The sequence below is a fragment of the Colletotrichum phormii genome, assembly GCF_030913505.1.
Source record: "Colletotrichum phormii strain CBS 102054 chromosome Unknown BDP81scaffold_22, whole genome shotgun sequence".
Taxonomy (NCBI): Eukaryota; Fungi; Ascomycota; class Sordariomycetes; order Glomerellales; family Glomerellaceae; genus Colletotrichum; species Colletotrichum phormii.
The window spans coordinates 127,282-147,041 of NW_026851464.1; the positions used below are offsets into that span (position 1 = coordinate 127,282).

Here is a 19,760-nt window from a genome sequence, read left to right on the forward strand (position 1 = left end):
AGCTTGTTCCCGTCTACATTGGGAGTCTAGTCTTTTGCTATCCAGGATAGGAGAAGACTTCTGTAGAGCCTCGATGATTGCTGTAAAGGATTGTTTAAGAGTTACCAATGATGTTGATCACGTCACGCAAGATGAGAAATGTGCCAGGAAACGCTTCGTCTGTTTTCATGTTATCTAATCTCACTAATGCCTACTTCTTAGGGGAACATGACGTTCGTGAGTTCCTTGTCAAAAGCTCATGGAGAATTTAGCAAACGGGAACGTTGATGACCTGGCCGACCTGGAGGCTCTCAGGCACGACACCGGGATTGGCACCGGTCAGAGAGTCGGTGGTGATGCCGAGCCTCTGGGCGACAACGAAGAAGGTGTCACCGGACTTGATGGTGTAGGTGGCAGGGCCGCCGGTGACGCAGGTAGCGGTGCCGGCAGGCTTGATGCAGGAGGTATTGTCGGGCACGCAGACGTCGACGGGGACGAGGAGGACCTGGCCAGCGTAGATGACGTTGGGGTCGGCGAGCTTGTTCTGCCACGCGATGTCGCAGATACCGGAGTTGTAACGCTTGGCGATGATGGTCAAGGTCTGGCCGGCCTTGACGGTGGTCTTGTGGAAGTTGCCAAGCTTACCGCAGGTAGCGGAGGGAGCAGCGGCAGCGGAGGTGGCCGTCTACAAGCTTCTGTTAGCTATTTCCTAGAGTTAAGGCCAGTTCTGTCAGTGACATACGGGAAGGGCAGCAGCAAAGCTGGCAGCAGCGGCAATAACTGTGAAGATGGAGAACTGCATTTTGACGGTTGGAGGTGATTATGTAAGAGATTATAGGTGATTATTCGTGTTAGAAAGAGTGGACAGACTTAGACAGTCAAAGTGGTATGCAGGCTTGTGAAAGAGTGACAAAGTGGGTTGGTGAGAGCAAGACAGAATGGAGAGGAAGAAAGCGACGTTCACGGCCTATATACAAGTCCACCTATGGCGCTGAGACAGAATACGAACGGTTGAATTGTTCTTGAATAACACCCGAAAATGCCGAGTCCCAACCAGATGGTACGAATCCGGAGATGGTCTCATCAATTAAGATTTCTCACTGTTCGCCGGTTCCCGAGTTCCTCGCATGTAGGAAATGAGCTTCATTCTCACTTGTGGGGGCTATTGTCCTGTGGCTCATCACCGCGAACCTTAGCTTGGGGATTTGGCTTTTGACTTGACTGAACTCTGAGTCTCGAAGCCTTACCCCTGTAAGGCGGACTGAACATGTGCATCCAGCGAGTCATTCGTCACGATGTGAGAAAGTTAATTATACAACATTGTGATTATGAGCTTCAATCTGTCGGTGACCTCAATGCTGAGAAAACAGCTATATCGTCACTGAAACGTCTTTTTAGCCTTTTCACCGCGCATCAATCGATGCGGAAGACATGTTGCTGATCAATTGAATGATTGAAGCTATTATGTGGACATGATATCTCGGACTTTGTAAGCGGCGCGCGTGGCTCGATCCGCCACGTTGTTCACCCCCATCGCCGATCCACTGCGTTGTTGACTTGATCAGCGGATACAAAAGCCTTTCCTAGCAGGGGTCACTTCATGTTGACGAGACCGGCTCGCCTGAGGATAACGGGCTGACGGCCCTGCTTCATTGGGTCACTGACTCGACGGCAGAAGGCATGCTCATTTTGGAGCCCAGGGACTCTGAGGATTTTGAGCACTGGTGTCTTCGAGCGGTGACTGGAGCAGGATTGGAATACTCTATAATCGAGCCGTGAAACGTGGTATGTGCAATCCATCTCAAATGAAGGCTGGCTCTATTGTCAGAGAACAAGGCTTAGCTGTCTTAAACTTCATGTCACCGCCCGCGCGGCGCGCGGTGTGGGCCCCGGTCAATATTATTCGGCGCTAAGTCCGATTGTACCTGGCGACTCGGCGACTCGGCGACTTTATTGCTCCTGTCAGCGGAGAGAAAGACAAGGCGAGCTCGGGGCACGACATTGAGTTTGAGCCATGAACATTTGGTTGAGAAAAAGACGGCTCCTCTTGTTCCGGCTCGAAAGAACAATGCAGTGCTGTATTGAGTTACCAACGCGATTAAGTTATACGGCAACGCGACGTCGCGTAAATGGTTGTGCATTTTTAAGATAAGAATTGGGCTGGCAGAGCAACTGGACAACGAGATAAATATTATAAAGCTGGCAAGTCCCCATAAAGATGGTGACAAGCATTAGGAACTGGCAGAACTTAGAAGAGGACATCGGGAGGGCCGGTATCCAGACTCGCTGCATAAGTGTGAACGCATCAGGTTAAAGAAGTTGAGAGCACATATCTTGGCAGTGGCAGAACTTCGTGAGGTGAGGTGAAGGAGAAGTGGAATTCCTTTGAGTTTGTCCAAACTTGACCTGGCTTTCCCAAGAGGGCAGATTGCGGGTACAGTGCTCTTCTTTGCAGACCTGCTCACGCCGGCAACGCAGTAATTGGGTATATCCAACGTGTTTTTAAGTAGCTACCATATACCATGGCCTTATGAGGCTGGAAGTTCGCAACACCCCAGACACTTTACAAATGGTCGCATTGAAGTCTTGGGTGCAGAGTCTGGGGTAACGTCAATACAGTATGTTCTTGGCAACCATTGGCAACCACAAGCTAGTGCCATCAGTGCTCCCCTGTAGATACTAACCAGCAATAATTTTCCGACTGGGCACTTGAACCGCAACTATTAGATAAGCCCAATTCGAGCAGGTTTATCTTGATGACATATTCGTACATGTTAGAATGTGAAGTCATCTATTAGTGTTACTGAGGCACTCTGGAAACAAAAGTCTTTGCTCTAGTCTATTATCTACCTCGCTCGACAATAGTGTCATGTCAAAAGTTCTAATATGCTAAAAGACATCCGCTCGGTCCCACACATTCCGAAGCCACCCCGTTCGATACTGCAGGAAAGACCTTTTCAAAATCTGAACGCGGTCTCGGTCCCAATACAAAAAGCCAAACTGCCTCCAAGCTTCCACGGTGGCTTTCACTCGGTCCAATCGCATGCTGTCTATGCCCACATGATCTGGGGAATTTCGCAGCAACTCTGAGCCCCAGCGACGGCAATCTAAGCCATCGTTTGCATCGACCCAAGCAAATGAAGGATCTATCACTGAGCCATCAGTGGTAATGGCCGGCAGTCTTCTTTCATAGCCATAGATCACATCTCGCAGACGTCTAATCTCGTACTCGTGGGACAAGAGTGCGTGGAGAGTCAAATCTAGCTGTGAGGTCACCACTGGAAAGTACTCCAAGATGTAGCTGCTGGGTACTTGGTGACCTCCTCTGAGAATTTGATGATCCGATACGCACTTCAGATACGACAATGCAGCGGCAAAGACTTTGGTGGTTTCTTGATCCATAGCGAGTGCACGTCTGAGTATCTGTCGGAATGCTGTAATATCGTAGATTGCATGCATGTTCTGCGTATCAACCCCTGTTGGGCCATCGTGCGTGACGACAAACTGGTGTAATTTGCCTGCAAAGTCGTGAATCCCAGCAATTTGCTCTATCTGGAAAGGTGTGAAGCAATGGTTCAAGATCGTCCGTACTTCCATAGTTGTCTCCTCACTCACGCGGTCGCGACAAACTTGTGTAAGCAATTGATACCGCAAGCAAGCGAGCACGAGACGGTCTTGCTCGTCTTTTGTGAGTGGCTTGGCTGCCTCTGGATCCACAGTCCGCAGTTGATGTTGCTGGACTGTGGCGTACAGAGAGACAAAGTTCCGAGCCGCCAAGTCGCATTGCGTAGCCAATATCAAATGATCAGCTGATATGGCGGATATGTCTGCTGTATTTGCGTCGAGGTGTTCTCGAAAGCTCGCATACGCCTTGGTCGCACTCACGACCTCCATTGTATGATAATCGCGAGACTGGCCAACTCTCGGGATGACTGCAAGCGCCACAGCATCTTTGAGCACAGGAGCAGCATCGCGGTGGACAATCTGACGGATGACGCGCCGTCGTTCCGCTACGAAGAATCTCCGCAGCGACGGAGACGCGTTGACGAGCGCATTCAGATCGCTCAAGGATTCGAGGAAAGAAATGATCCCCAGGAGTATATCTGCAGGCAGATTGTCGAGCGAACTCGATGGTGGATAGTTGATGCTCGAACCACTCATGTTGCCGAAATTGAGTTGAGGACTTGGAGAGGCCAAGTCGCATGTAACTTTTCGCGGTCGGAAACTTACGGCTGTCCTTTGTCTAGACGGGGATGTCAATTATCCGAGCAGCCGAAAACGTCCTATCAATGCACGTGCTACGAATTTACGGGCTATGCAATCAGCATGAAAACCGGGCCGACTTGTTTCATGGTGTTTGCAGCTCACAAGGAATTGGACAATAGTACGTACATGGCGCCGATGTGTGAGATAGAGGTTGGGTTTCAATTCAAAAAAGCCGAGCTTACGAAAATCGGTATTCACTCAGATCCAGACAGCGCTAAACTTAACACAATCAACTCAACTTTGACCTTCAAGTTAACTTGACTGAGGACAATTTCTTGAGAATTGGTTAAGTTGATTGTTATTTATTTGTTCAATTGAATGAACTCAAGACGTCCTATGCACGAAATATCCCTTGAAATGCCCACGGTTGTTTTAGAAAAGAAAAGGGAGCCGTTTAGCATAATTTACTCAACAATCGAAAACAAACCATCCCAGTTACCAACTTAGCCTAGATATCAACGTTGAGTTGATCAAGGGCAATGTTCTGAAAGTCATTTGCTTGACTTGTGGACTTGGTTGATTCGGTTGCACGAGATGCATCGCTGTATTGGGGTGCTTCGATCCCACAACGAGACAAGACTTTGAGCAAGTTTACTGATATGGCATCACTTTATCGCAACACCGATTCTGAATCTTTCCTATAAAGAACACAAAATTTACACAGAACGACAGCTGTGGTCGGGAGTAAGACTGGCATGTCGACTGTGAATATTTCTGGAGGTCGGCTTCGTTCTGGTGATTCATGTCAGGAAGACTCTAGTATTCAGTGACTAATATTATAAGCACCAATGATCAAATTAGTAGCCAATTTGATTGATTCACATAGCGTAGCTCAAACTTTGAGTGAATGGCGATGGGTCGGTGCTGTTCAACCTATGATTGTATGCGGTGCTTACTTCAACACATTCACTGAAGCAAGCCTGGTCCTAGCCACTCCTAATCTAGAACAAAGGATCTATAAGTACCCGTCCTTTTTGTATCGTTGTCTCGACACATCAATATTGACTCTTTAAAACTGCATGCGAGATCGCAAGGATAAACGCTGAGTCAAAAGAACTGAGTCGAAAACTTCTCAGCACGAACGACACAAACGACAATTCCATCGACGTCAGATAAGAGAGGGGACACAGAAGTTCATACTTGTGCAGCCTGAACAATGTGCCGCAAATACTACTTCACTGGCGAGGCCGAGTGCATGCACTTGGGTGTATGCTTTCGAGACGAGCAGTGCCAACGTGTCAGGGATGGAGCAAGGCCATGTCCTCGAAACACCTGGGTTCACCAGTGGATCGATGGCGTTCTTCCAGTTGAAGGGTTTTGTCGCGATTGTCGCGGAGAGGGACTGGAAGAAGACGATGTCGACGAGGAATATGAGCCGGGCCGTGGGCAGCGGCGAAGATGACGAGACCAACGGCAGGAGGAACCTGAGCTGTCTGATGAAATGGAGGGGGGTTGAGGGAGTGAAACTTCACAGCTGCGATGTTGAGGCTGTCGAAACTTACTTTCAATGTTGCTAGAAAAGGCAGGTACGGCGAGCTGAATGTCCAAGACAAGTCTACTAGCGTCTCGCCATTACTTTCGGAGATGGCGAGCGGTTCTTTTGGGCCATTTTCCTGCGTGAGAGGGTGAGGTTTAGGAAGGCGGTTGTCAGCCATCACACGTCGGCTGCACGCCGAGAAATTTGAGTGCCAGTGGCGCGTCGACGGCTCACCTTATAGACTAGGTGGCGAGGCTTCAGCTGGGCGGAACGCCGTCGGCGTAGCTACCCTGCGGCGTGACACGCTGGGGCTGGAACTGCGGCATAGGGGTCTCTACTGGGTGTAACGGCGAGCTCGGCCGGATCGAACTCCGGATCGTCAATGTTGCATTGTTTCTCAAGTCGGAGATCGCGACTTTGGAAGTCTCTGGACAATACGGGTAAGGCCAGGTCTTGGCGGCATCTGAAGCATGTCGTATTCGTTCATATCTCCGAGGTCTCAGGCCATCGGGTTTGATGCCACCGGGGCATGGAATTGTGTGACTATGTCGTGACTGTCATTGTATTGAGGTAGGACGTCCTGGATTCGACAGAGTCCGATGGTATGTGATGTGATCCGTGACCTGAAGGTTCCAAGGCTACTCGCGGTTCATGGCGGCGTTTCCAAGTGATCGTCATTAAAGGAAGGTGAAGAGACCATGCCGTCAGCTGTTTGTCTTGGCAAAAGTGATCTTGCAGTAGCAAAGCGGTAGTGCTGAAGAATCCTGGCAAAGATGGGAGCCAAGCATTTGTAGGTTCTTGGAATGCCGGTGGTTCCTGGCTGGGGTTGTCGAGTGTGGCAGGTCAGAAGGAGCGGGGAGGCTAGAACAGGTTCTGCAGAGAATGCCACCATTCATTTGCAGGAAAACGTGACTGCAGTTCGAAAGAGATGCCTCAACCGCCTTCCAGAAGACCACTAGCTTTGAACCTTCCAAGTTGGTCCGGTTCAGAGCCGCACCTTGATGGTCACCTCCCTCTTTCAGCAAGCGAAGCCATCGTGGGAATTCTGGTGGCGGAGGTTGGGCGGTAAACTAACGCATGGCCCAACGGCGAGCACACTCACAATGTGTTGTGCGACATGACTATTCTGGGCAAGGGTGCTGTTGAAGCTCTCGAGCTATCGAATGACTGCAGACAAGGGTCGGTGCTGCGCAGATTGTGGCTGCGTCTGAGTAGGTTGTTAATGACTGTAGAAATCTTGAAGTCCATCTATTTCTGCCTGTGACGAGAGACGATGTAGATGCTCGTCAACTAGCACCACAGGGAATGTTGTTTGGTCCATCACCCCACATCAGACAAGATCTCGGCAGCGGCGCCGACGAACCCAGGATACTGCTGCTCTTCTGCGGCGAGCCTCGGGGATGACAGGGATGGTGGAAATGACGAGGCTTGAGACCTATTAGCAGTACACGAATCCCTTCGGTCGATGTAACGCCTAAATGTCTCCTGGTTCGTGCCATTGCCTTTGATCCTGTCTTGGCTGGCCTGCAGGACAGGACGAGTCTGGAAGGACGTTAGAACAGTGTGGTTGTTGCTGAATTCCGGGGTCAAGAAGGTTTCCGCGGCTGTTGATTCCGTAGCATCGAACGGCAAACAACCAACTTGGGCACTGGGCACAGCTGTGACGGTAGAGCTGTAGAAGTTAAGCTTGAATCATGAACGGAGATCATGGGGCTGGACTTTTCGACTCTCGAGGCCTTTTCTCCCCGCTTCTTGTTTCCTGAATTGTGCAAAATTTCTGGCTGATGGGAAAGAGAGGCCAGTGACATTCGGGGAGTTGCCATCCCACCATCTCCGCTCCGAGAGGGCAGGGGCCTTGGAGGATGGATCATGTCAGCATCGCTAAAGCAGAAAGACCCATTACCTTTATCACGTTATCGGTGCCGCGCTGTGACGCTCGGACCATTTTCTGCACCTGCCACGGCTCAAGCCCCCACTTGCCGGCGGTAATTTCGGAGAGGCCCGCCTGGGAAAGCGGGTACCTCAAGAGTACGTATTTCGCAGCATGTGATTGACGGGGCTATTACCTTTCACTTGGCAGCTTCTAAGTACCCAGGTATCTTATCTCTTGCCGCCCGGGGATTCATCTCTTTTTTCCATTTCATAATATCGTCGATCTATGGATACATCTTTTCAATTCCAAGAGCAAGTTTTCAATGTTTGAGATATCTCGCCGAGCCACAGAATCATGTGGCGTTTCCCGCTACCAAGGATGGGGGGTTCCACGACTCGCGAAGGCTTGGACTCACATATGTCTCGGCCAACCCTATTCTGAGCTCTACTCAACTTTGACAAACAAAGATGCGGGTGGCTGCTGACGGCGTACATGTGTTCGTCCTTTCAGGGATCTTGGTCAGGAACCAGGGGTCTCCTGCCAGCACAACCCATTCAGAAGCCCGGAATACCCGCAGCGAACACTACACTCGCTCACCTGAACGCGGACGCGCTGATATGCGCTGATATTTGCGTGAAGCTCCAAGATCCCTGGCAAGGACCTTTGGGACGCCGAGCACAGGCCAGCAGCTGCCGAGATGTGTTGCAGACCATCTGGCTTATCTCGACGTCCCAAAGGACCCAGAGAGGATTGAGCTCTCGAGGAATCTTGCGTGAGAAAATCGTCGCCTTCCGTTACGTGCTCATCCCAGCTTGAGAGCTCTGGCCCTCGAGTGAGGGGCTCCGATGAACTGCTCCAGGGATCTTCTGTTGCGCGTTGTCTTCCCCCTCCTCTCCAGAGTCTCCACAGGAGCTCTTATCCTTGACAACAACGTCTTCCTGCCTAGGCTCCCTTGCTTTGCTTGCATTTGCATGCAGTAAACAGGAATATGCGTGCAAGTCAACTCACCGCAATCAGGATAGGGCACAGCTGATGGTTCCATATCCATGCAATAGACAACGACGCATACATTGCTCACTTGTGTCAATTGGCTGGGCTCTTGAGGGGAATAGGTGTAGGAACAGACGTCTTCTTGGATTCCGCCTCTTTTTCATTGTTCCACAGGCTACCAAAACCCGGCCGCGGGCCGCACCTGATGTCTTGAGCCTGGCACCGACAATTCTACCCGGGGCCGCCGCATGCGATTCACCATTCTCACTCGTACAATGACCACGCCGCTCTGGAGTTAGGAATGGAATTGCATCAAATTCCCTCATCTGCAGTAAACATCACGACTATTTCGCAATTTACTACCTCGCCCTCATCATTCTCTCCTGGGGTACATTTGGCAGCCCCCAATTCCCCCAGAACTTGACATCCCACCCCGATCGCCGACTGTCACGCTCCACGGCCGACTGCCAAATTAGGAAGGCGAGATATCTCAGCTGGGGTAACATCGCCTTGACGCACGAGGATCAACCCTCCTCCGAACCAGAGCTTCGCAATGGCCTGCGATACCGTCTGCCACCCCGGACCCCCGATGCGTCCAGTTGAAGCTCAAGCCTCAAGCCCTGTTTAGGCATGGGAAAGAGGCAGAACAACCAGGGTGAATCAAGATCTAATAGGCTGCGACTTTGGGGTTTCAGTGGGTGTTGAGGCCGTCAACATCACCGACACCGATACTTACAACCTGCAAAGCGACCTCATACGCATCAGCTGCCATTACTTCGGGTCCATAGACCTTTTGTCTAGCACCAGGACAAAAGACACGTCGTTTCTCGGTCGCCGGGCAGGGGTCGGGCGCAAGAACTCGGGAATCCACCGCATCCTGAATTTATGCATAAAAAAGCCTTGGCACTGCCGTTCCGAGGACCGTACTGGACTCAGGACTGGACGTCGAGGTAAATTGCTAATGGCTATTAGTGTTTCACAACTCAATCCTATTGGTGGCTTTCGGCTCGGACAACTCTCGCCTTGTATCGCTCGAAAGGATGGGTATTGGAAGACCACACCAATGGACCGTGCAAATGCCGGTATTGTCACCGCTGCATGTCCGTTTAACAACGGCACCCACAACAGCTGTTTGTTATCGAGGCTCTGTGGCTCTGTCCGCCTCTCTCCCGTGCCCGCGGGACGCGCATCTCCACCGTGCGGTATCGATCCCCAGAATGTTTGCTTCTTGTCTTGTAAGTCCTGGTATCATTCGAAGCTGACTGGTTGTATCTGACCGGGTGACGACAGAGGGCTTGAGATGCCTGCAAAAGTTGTCTACCGCCCAGTGGCCAAAGTCACTTGCGACCATCTGATAGCTTCGTTGCATTGCCAAGCCGGCCTAGCATGTCTCCTCGCTCACCCAGCTTGCTGCATCACCAATATCGTTGTCAATCAACTTCCCATTTTTGATTTTGTCGCACAAGCTTCTGAGATGGTTGGTTTATGTCGCCACATGGCGCCATTCGTCCTCTCCTTCCCCTTTCCGCGGACCGCATCGTCTTATCGACTTGGGTTCACTTACGGTGCAACCACCAGTGCAACTTTTGGCGAGATATCCAAGTTTGACAGGTTCATCCCGACTTGGACCCTGCGGCGGTGGCTGTTTTCTTAGCAAGGGTCCGAATCATGTACGTACTGCTTCTCGAAGGGCTCCCCAGAACTCTGTCTGCAAGCAGTAGTGCACCATCGAGGGCCTGGATGACCCAGCCACTTACATGATATGCAACAGACGAACATCGAGCCTCACTCGATTTCAATGACGAGGAGGAAAGTTATATAACGTCTTTCAATGACCCACGATACTCGGTCCTTTTTCACTCTTCACTCCTCATCCTCTCCTACAATCCCAACTCCAACTCCTGCATCTCGGTCTATCGACAGTCACAATGGTCGGTTTCAAGCACCTCGCGCTGCTCGCAGCTGCTACCTGCGGCTTCGCTGCACCCACTCTCAAGGAGAGAGCTGCTGAGACCATGGTTCAAACCCGGGCTGAGAACAGCTACATCATCACCCTCAAGAGCTCCGTTGGCTCCCAGGGCCTCACCTCTCACTTGAGCTGGGTCAATGATGTTTACTCCCGCAGCCTCGACAAGCGTCAGTTCACTGGCGCCGAGCGCACCTTCTCCTTCAACACTTTCCAGGGTTACTCTGGCAAGTTCGACGATGCCACCATTGAGGCTATCAAGGCCAGCCCTGAGGTAAGTTTCAATCCTCCCACCCGTATTAAGAACCAAATCTAACGCCGCAAATAGGTTGCTGCCGTTGAGCGTGACGAGATCTACACCCTGAGCGCCCTTGTCACCCAGACCGGTGCTCCCTGGGGTCTCGGAACCATTTCCCATAAGACCTCCGGCTCTACCTCGTACATCTACGATAGCGCCGGCGGCACTGGCACCTTCGCCTACGTCGTCGACTCGGGCATCAACACCGCCCACACCAACTTTGGCGGCCGCGCCTCGCTCGGCTACAACGCCGCCGGTGGTGCCCACTCTGACACCCTCGGCCACGGCACCCACGTTGCCGGTACCATCGGCTCTACCACCTACGGTGTCGCTAAGCTCACCTCCCTGATCTCCGTCAAGGTCTTCGTCGGCAACTCCGCCTCCACCTCCGTCATTCTCGACGGATACAACTGGGCCGTCAACGACATCACCACCAAGGGCCGCGCCGGCAAGTCTGTCATCAACATGTCCCTCGGCGGCCCTTCTTCCACCGCCTGGACCACTGCTATCAACGCCGCCTACAACTACGGTGTCACCACCGTCGTCGCCGCCGGTAACGAGGCCCAGAACGCCGCCAACGTCTCCCCCGCCAACGCCGCCAACGCCATCACTGTCGGTGCCATCACCAGCACCTGGGCCATCGCCTCGTACTCCAACTACGGCACCTCGCTCGACATTTTCGCCCCCGGCAGCTCCATCCTGTCCACCTGGTACACCTCTACCACCGCCACCAACACCATCTCCGGTACCTCCATGGCCTCCCCCCACGTCGCCGGCCTCGTCAACTACCTCCAGTCCGTCGAGTCCCTGAGCACCCCCGCCTCCATCGTTGCCCGCATCAAGGCCCTCGGTACCTCCGGCAAGATCACCGGTACCCTCAACAGCAGCCCCAACCTGGTTGCCTACAACGGCAACGGCGCGTAAGCGGTTTCATCAAACCGGCAATTCGTCAAGCGACCGAAAGCCGGCCGTGGAAGGCGAGAAGACGTTCCGCCCTGTTCGCCGGCCAAGAGCGCCCGCTGCTCACTCACTTTGTATATGGAGGAGTTGGGATTCCCTCATCAGAGATGAGCGGGGGGCGCTATTTCTTACGATAGAATGAGATGTTTATAAGACTTCGCTTTCGCTGCCTTGGGTTTGGAACTTGACTCTCCCATTTTTTGAGATTTGCAGGTGTCATTTTGGGCATATATAGTTGATAGGACAATAAAGAGGATGCATCTGAAAACAAACTTGCCCGGTTGATAACGTGACATCATGTTACTTTGAATGAAGTATGGTCTGAGGTTGAATGTACTTCAATTGAGGTACTGCCAGGATGATCGAAGTGACAAGCTTTGTCGTCTAGATTCACCCCTCTTGTCAGGCGGGATCCTTACTCAATGGGGTATTAATATCAACGGCATTTGACCCGCCCGCCACAGCCCCGAGAATCGCAATCCTTGACCGGCATTTCTCCCTGCACGCCAATTTCGTATTCTGAGTCTTGGCGGCTACCATCTCTTTTACTGATGTGTTTACGGAGTACGGATACCTTACGTCGTACTGTTGCATGCACGGATAGCTAGGCAAGGTGGTGGATATACAACCCGACGATTTTAATATCATCCGGAGAGGGCGCTGGGTAAGGGTTCTCGCGGGGAAATGAAGATCGTCTCCCCAGGTCCGAGGACTCGGGGTACCCCGGTGGCCGGTACTGCGGGACTACATGTACGGAGTAACCCGGCAAATCATCAGTCTCCAGGGTCTAGTGTGGATTAGGTCGATTTGCCTGAAGTAACAATTTGCTATGCCCACTGCACTTCACACTCGAGGAGACGCCTCTCCGACAAATAATTCACTTTGTTCTCGATCGAAGAAACAAGCTCTGAAGGAGATTTATCTTCCATTTCTCTTGTTGTTGAGATTTCTGGTCCTCCTCATTGTTGTTGTGCAGTGCAAGTCGGAAAGTCCGCGATGAATGGAGCCGCTTCGATTCATGTGCAATGAGACAGCATACCCAAAATAAGTTGTCTGACACTGCTCTAGGATCTTAGGAGCATATCCGTAAAATCCCGTTTGGAGGCGGAAAACTTCGACGGAAAATCAGTCAGCGATAGCCATTGACTATTTACCTTGGCTCGTCGCGAACAACTTTTTACCAGATAAGGCCTACTTTATCTATCAGTTTATCGACCTAAGTACAACACAGCTAATTCATATAGAGTATTAGTCGTACGTTGTTCTCCGCTCTAATCTCCCCCGCCGTCTAAACTCCGCTTCTTGTCATCCGTCGTCAGCTTCAGTTAGGATGACCCTCGAACAAAACTTTCTTAAATTTACCACTTTTACGCCAAGAAGTGGTTCTGTCAGGGATGCACGAGAAAATTTCCAAGTTGCTGTTATCGTTCAAATGAGGAGAATAGCCATGTTCAATCCGTCTGGAACTAATCGCCTCGTACTATTACTTTGTGTCGGTTTTCTCCGTTGTTCTGATAAGAATGTTGCTCCTAGTAAAAGTACCTATACGTACAGAAAACCACCTAACGAATGCCATGATTCCGGAAAGGCTTAGGTGGCCGAATCTGCTCGGTAATAATCTCACTTGTTTAATGCCCAAACCTGGGAGCGAAGCTTTGAGCAGTCGACTGGCTCCGGTTGAAATACGCGTAACAAGAAAATGGATGTCGCAAGAGAAATTTTCCCGCTTTGGCTCCCTGTCCCGAATACATTGGGCGAATGACTCGAATGTGTTTTCAAATCCACTTTGCAAAGGATCTCTGCCGATCAGATTATATTTATATTATTTTCCCTGGGATGATTCAATAGGCATATCGGGTCCGGGGGACTCAGTCCCGTTGACGCCGGACTGAACCCCAAATAGGAAACCCGATTCCGTTTGACAACTCCGGCTTGTAGGCCCACGATCTAGCTGGAGATTCTTTCAGATGACCATACGCTCGGAAGTAGGTAAACCAAGTGCATAGGCAAAGCAGACAAATCTGTCTTTCTTTTTCTTACCATAAAATCGGAAGGTTGTGTCTGCATGGTATTATTCACGAGAACATTAGCCGACAGAAGTGGCTCATCAGTAGTGTCACATTTGTTGCTGTTGGTATCACAGGCGTGATACATTTCCTCATGAGGGTGTATCTTCGGCAACAATCACGTCGATGTCCGTGATAATTGCTGTTGTTGTTCTTGTTCTTTCTATTTACATTGTGGGCAGGGGTCGGTCGAAGTAGGTGGTGACGGCCTGGGTGGTTGCCCCACCTTAGCCGGCCGTGTTGACTAAGCCGGTTGTCCCACTTCGCCCAGGGCAGGCGCCAGCCAGCCCACGATACCTGCCCATTGCTCCTTATCAGCCTTGCCGTTCCGACAGTTGCATTCTCCTTCGTGGTCCTGATGATCTGATGCGTTGCAAGGGCAAAGTCGACGGCCCTGGTAAGAGGGAGCTAAAGTTTCGAATAACACGAGTCAATGTCGAAAGAAAGACTGTTGAACTATATTGGCGGACTCATTCGTGAAGGTGAGCCCGGCTTCTGGTTATGGAGGCTGATGGAGCGAATGCGAAATGAGTGCTGTTCGGCAAACCCGATGGATTGCCAAACGTTGCAAATATCAACAGCAGGGCTGTTGTCGAAGATTAAATAGAGACAGATGCTGCTGCTATTGAGCTCGAATCACAGCATCATAATCCTCTCATACAACAAAAATCTCACTTCAAGTCACTCATTCAACACTACTGCCACCATGCTCTTCCAGCCTTCTCAAGTCTTTGTTCTTGCCCTCGGGCTTTTGTCTGCCACCGCTATCGCCGCGCCTACGGAGATGGTGGAGCCCCGTGCTGAGGTCCTCGACATCGGTGCTTGCTACAGCTCCAAGTTCACCTGCGCCTTCCAGGGATGTCTTGCCGGATACACTTGCTCTCAGCACACCGGTGGCACTGACTACTGCTGCGTCAAGTGGGGTTGTGAGTAGCCGCTTCCCTTTTCGTGATCAAGTGGAAAAGCTAATGGGCAGTAGAAATACGCTCACTGAACGGACGGATATCGACCTTTATTGCCTCTTCAATCTCTTCGGCTTTGGCCACGGTCTGGATTCAATCTCGATGACATGATGGAAAAGGCCGATGGACATGACTTCATTAGACTTTGATAGAATAATCATACAATACATCTCCATAACGTCGGCGCCATAAACCAAAATCGCAAATGTAGACAAATTTTACCCAGGCAACTTTGGTATCTGTGTCATTTTGAATCATTGCAGGTCCACTTGCACACCTTTGGGCAATTTTCCCCCAAATTGACCTATGGTCTCGCAATATCTCTGCCCGCCAGCCAGATAAACACCCAGCTTATTGAAATCATGATCTTCCTCCTCCAGCTCCTCGTCCAGCCTAGACTTCCAGAACGCCAAGCCAACCACGCGCTCATTCCAGTCCACTCCTGCTTACCACCAATTATACCATCGTGGCGGCCCAGGTAGGCTAAGAGTGCTCTCTGCTTGTAGTTGAAAGGCATGGGGTCGACGTTCGAGTTCAAAGTGCTCGTAAGGTATTCGCCTTTCTGCAGAGCTACTTCAGCCAGAGTGGGCAACGATTCACCCTCGATATCGGCAGCGTCGCCGAGCGCGTAAACATTGCTCATGGGGCTTCCATCTGGATGCAAGACGCGAAGGTACTTGTCTGTCAGGATGCGAGGCAGACCGCTCTCTGGCTTTTTGACGGGTAACTTCTCAACCAAAGAGCTTGCCATGTTTCCCGTAGCCCAGATAAGCAATCCGTACGGTAATCGACCATCCTCTTTCGTGAAGATCGCATCGGCCTCCACACTCTGGATGTGTGACCCTGTTTTGATCTTGACGTGCTTCCCTTGTAACGAGCTCGTGGCATACTCGCTTAAGTTTGCGTCAAATGTGGATAGAATCTTGGGCGCGACATCGTGAATGGTAATGTTCACCTTGCCATCCAGGTGGGGAAACAGAAAACGCATGTCTTCGAACCAAAGATCCCACAGCTCCGCGGCTGCCTCAATGCCGATGGCGCCGCCACCGACGATTCGAATGTTGAGATAATCATGTTGATCCTGCTCGCTTGTCGTCGGGAGAGACGCTTTATCGAGCATTTGGAGAATGCGTTGCTGAATCAAGCGGGCATCATTCGTCGTCTTCAAAAAAAGGGCATGCTCTTTCGCACCTGGCGTGCCGAAGTCCTGAGTATCGCAACCTGGGGCTATGCAAATTTTGTCGTATTTGACTTCAAAGGTAGTTGGGTCCTCGCCTGCGGTGGGCGCATCGGTCTTGCATCGCACAATTTGCTTTTCAAAGTCGATGTCTTCCGCAATGGCCTTGTAGTAGTCCATCTCTGTCCTGTGCTTCCGTCTGACGGGCTCTTCCGCAAGACGGAAATTGAATAGTCCGCATGCTGCGCTGGCTAGCAATGGGGTGTATTGGATTGTTCGAATCGGAGAGATGACCTTGACATCGTATTTGGCGAGGTCGACTTTTTGTGTGAGGGTGAAACCTCCCCAGCCAGTGCCGATGACTACGAGAACTGGTTTCGCCATGTTGAAGTGTACCGCTATATCCGCTAATTTGAGCTTTATTACCTGCTCGTTTGTCGTGCGATGCGATATTTGGCCGACTTCTTATGGTTTTCTCAATCCTTGCTTCATCCGGAACGAAACTATCAACCTTACGTCACGGGTCCCAAACTGTCAGCGTGCGGCATGGCAGTTGCGGTTTCGTGGACTCTTCGCACAGGGAACGTCATCGACTTTCGGAGACTAAGGAATGTAGCATCGCCTAGTTGGGGGGAAACTCGGAGGTTTGACACCTTGGCTCGGCGAGATATGACTGGTTCGAGCTGGCTGCCGTAGCTTGGTCCGAACCTAGACAGATGCCGGGAGATCTCCGCGCTCCACCCGGGCCCACTTCTTCGGCTGGATTGGTCCGGTTGATGAAGGACGGGGTCTAGGGTTCGTCTAGAAGCCGACTCTTCCAGAAATATTGTTGCATGGGCTGCTTGAAGGTTTTGTGAGATTGCGGAGAGGGTTTCTTGTCAGCTTGGCAAAGTTTTCGAGTAAACGTCTCCATTGGTCGTGATTTGATGGTTGGGCAGAATATTGCAGTCTAGAGAATGTGGAATGCTCTGTCTGTAGACTTTCTCTATGGCACGGGAGTGTCGGATGTATGTATTCAGCTTCTAGGTGTCAGTCCAGCGCAGCGCTCTCTCACGGGGGAGCACAGAACAGTCCCGGTAACGGTTCAGTCTGCAGGCGAAAGCATACCTTGCCTATGACCAGTCCGACAGTGTGAGCTGAAGGAGCGTGATACAACGTCCTCTAGCCCGTTGTGCCAAAGATGAGGTTCACATGCTGAATTACTGGCCTTTGACACTTGAGAATTGAGAGATTGTCCCTGCTGTTCTTCTGATACCGGGTTTCCGAACGCTGCTAGCACAACTAGCGCCTAGCTAAGCGAAATGAGGAAGCAATTCGCTGGCACTGAAAACAGTCGATAGTTTCTCTATGTAAGTCGGCTTGAGAATACTGTCAGTATGAAGATCATCTTGTGTCCATAGTGCATGGAGCAACTTCTTCACAGAGTGAAGCTCGCGATCAGGAAGAGTTTTTTCCGCATTGGAAACCAGATCTAGGATGCGATGTCTTTCCTCGTCGGTACAAGCTTCACATCCGAAGATGAGAAGCGGCAACGGCCTCTCACAAGTACCCATCACAGGGAGGAGTTCCAATCCCCGTTCAACCAACATAGCTATGCCCGAATCCTCTTGCTCGCCTTGGTCGGTAGTGCGACTTAGGTACACCAGCGTTGAGAGTCGATAAACTTCGGATTTCGCAGCGATTTTCTGCGCTTTGAGATCTGCCAGGCTGCATGATGCCGAAGTCCGCAGGCTTTCAATTTCTGCCCGGAGTGTTTTGATCTTGTTTCGATATTCCTCTTTGTGGGTTTCGAGATTGTCGGGAGGCAGAATTTCCGCAACTACCTCAGAGAGAAGACCCAAGGGTTCAAAGAATCGCTTGCTTTCCAATGAGGCTTGGCCCATAATCATTGACAGCTCGACGCGGGCCTTCTTCCTCGTCTCTGGCGAAGTAAACGGCCTTGTGTCGCAGATTACCTGGCTCGGTAATTCAGCTTCGGGTTTTCTCCAATGACGAAGACTGAATCGAGCCAATATCTCATGATATGATACCCACTCCAGCAGCATAGGGGCGTCTGAGACCCTCCAGAATTTCTCGACCGAGACGCTCTCAATGAGTGTTCTCGAAGAACTTAGATAACATAGCCAATGGTTTGTTGAGTGCGAGCTTTTTTGGGTCTACCAGAATGATAAGAATGATCCAAAAACTCACGGGCCAGTGATCTTTGCAGAATTTGTACAAAGTCCATGCATGGTACGATAGAAGAGCAACATACCTCAAACATGCAAAGAACCATTCCGGCTGCTACATGCTGAACAGCCTTGTGAGCGGACATTCCTTCAGCAGCTGACAAGGTCAAGGCATGTATAGCCGAGATTTTCAGCTCCTCGGCACGAAATGCCGGCCCGTACCGGTACTGTGCTGAAAAGGCAAGAAGCGCATGCTGTAAGGCTTTTCCAGCATAGGAAACCTCCGATAGTGCGATCCGAAGCAACGCTTCTCCCAGTGGTTGACTGCTAAAACTTGAAAGATTCGGTTTTAGAGTCTCCCGAACTGACAAAGAGGAGTGCCATCGTCAGACATGCCATTCTCAAATGGAGGTCTGAGTTTTTGTGCTTACAGAAACGGAAGAGGCTTTGATCGGTGGCATTTGACCCGGACGATGACCACAGCAGTGGATACATCATAACGGGACGTATCATCCGCCTAGCAACGAGGAAGTTGTGTACCTCGATGTCCCATGAGGACGCGTTGATCATATGGAATCTACTTGGAGTATTATTGGCTCCATGAGACGTCGCAGCTCGGCTGATTAGTGACCTCTTGGCATCACTAGCCCTTGGCCAGGACAATCGAAGGCCGTAGCCCTGACATTTGCGGTTGGATTTGATGCAGCTTGTACACCGTGGGAACCGGCGGTCACAGCTGACTTTGCGATCTGCCAAATCCGTCAGTTGTCAATTCTAGGTAATCAGCACTCTCCATAACCTAAGCGGAGGTTGCAAGGAAATGTGTCCAGAAGGTCCTTTTCGGCGGTTAGGATCTGTGAGGCCTAGCGTACCTATGCACGTTCCGCAACGCTTCTTCGATGATGTTGCGGGTCCAGCTGCATTCATTGATTTCGTCATGTTTGCTGTATCATTGACGAGGTGAGGTAATCGTGGAATCAGTCATTGGAACTCAATCACAAAAGCATTCGCAAAAAGTTGCTTGCTGACTGGACTTTAGATAAATCATTCAAGAGGTATAAGCTGACCACTATCCGCTTTGATTTCTAAGCGGGTGAGACGGCGCTGCTCAGGGGTCAAAGATGCACGCCATCTTAGTGCGATTCCCCAGGACAGACGCTAGGAAACTTCCAGATTGCGATTTCACTGGGCAACTTTTTGCGAAGGATGCTCAACCTAGCGTCTCGAAATACGGACCAATCAGAGTTGGATGTGGAACATAAGCACCGAAAAACATGGGCATCTTTTTGCGAGATGAGCTGGTGGTAATAGTGATCTTAGCGTAATTGTATGCGATTGCTTACTCATGCAGTGTCGAATGTAATGATGATCACACGAATTCTCTCCGCGTTTCGGGCGGTTGCCTACGTCTTCTCACGAGACGTGCAATAACTGTGGCAACGTTCGCTTCCACAAGGGTCGGCGCCTCCCAATGATGTGGCGCTGGATTGGAGAATCGCTTTGATTGCGGCCGGGATCGTGTGGAAAGCGTCCTTCCAACCTGCATAATCTCGTTGGAAGTTGCACCTGTTTGGGGCA

General features: G+C 51.0%; 6 protein-coding genes across 6 annotated transcripts; 2 read left to right on the top strand and 4 right to left on the bottom strand.

The window, feature by feature from the left end:
• Positions 1–141: 141 nt before the first annotated feature.
• Positions 142–973, bottom strand: BDP81DRAFT_409586 (uncharacterized protein). Its single transcript, XM_060589083.1, has 2 exons — positions 722–973; positions 142–664 (listed from the first exon to the last, which is right to left on the bottom strand). Exons 1-2 carry the CDS (start codon positions 779–781, stop codon positions 248–250), a joined length of 477 nt encoding a protein of 158 aa, XP_060440847.1. The 5' UTR covers positions 782–973; the 3' UTR covers positions 142–247.
• A 1,816-nt stretch (positions 974–2,789) lies between these two features.
• BDP81DRAFT_436603 (uncharacterized protein) lies at positions 2,790–4,155 on the bottom strand. The gene has a single exon (XM_060591149.1). The coding sequence runs from the start codon at positions 4,138–4,140 to the stop codon at positions 2,869–2,871; it is 1,272 nt and encodes a 423-aa protein (XP_060440848.1). The 5' UTR covers positions 4,141–4,155; the 3' UTR covers positions 2,790–2,868.
• Positions 4,156–10,427: 6,272 nt separating this feature from the next.
• Positions 10,428–11,852, top strand: BDP81DRAFT_101703 (subtilase). The gene is made up of 2 exons (XM_060581374.1): positions 10,428–10,825; positions 10,880–11,852. The coding sequence occupies exons 1-2, from the start codon at positions 10,514–10,516 to the stop codon at positions 11,771–11,773; spliced, it is 1,206 nt and encodes a 401-aa protein (XP_060440849.1). The 5' UTR covers positions 10,428–10,513; the 3' UTR covers positions 11,774–11,852.
• A 2,729-nt stretch (positions 11,853–14,581) lies between these two features.
• Positions 14,582–14,869, top strand: BDP81DRAFT_398072 (uncharacterized protein; the record flags this gene model as incomplete). The annotated part of the gene is made up of 2 exons (XM_060588401.1): positions 14,582–14,788; positions 14,855–14,869. The coding sequence occupies 2 exons, from the start codon at positions 14,582–14,584 to the stop codon at positions 14,867–14,869; spliced, it is 222 nt and encodes a 73-aa protein (XP_060440850.1).
• A 130-nt stretch (positions 14,870–14,999) lies between these two features.
• BDP81DRAFT_101710 (uncharacterized protein) lies at positions 15,000–16,559 on the bottom strand. Its single transcript, XM_060581375.1, has one exon. It carries the CDS (start codon positions 16,396–16,398, stop codon positions 15,142–15,144), a length of 1,257 nt encoding a protein of 418 aa, XP_060440851.1. The 5' UTR covers positions 16,399–16,559; the 3' UTR covers positions 15,000–15,141.
• Positions 16,560–17,306: 747 nt separating this feature from the next.
• BDP81DRAFT_329233 (fungal-specific transcription factor domain-containing protein) lies at positions 17,307–19,109 on the bottom strand (the record flags this gene model as incomplete). The annotated part of the gene is made up of 4 exons (XM_060585292.1): positions 17,307–18,170; positions 18,269–18,546; positions 18,614–18,931; positions 19,055–19,109. The coding sequence occupies 4 exons, from the start codon at positions 19,107–19,109 to the stop codon at positions 17,307–17,309; spliced, it is 1,515 nt and encodes a 504-aa protein (XP_060440852.1).
• Positions 19,110–19,760: the final 651 nt, after the last annotated feature.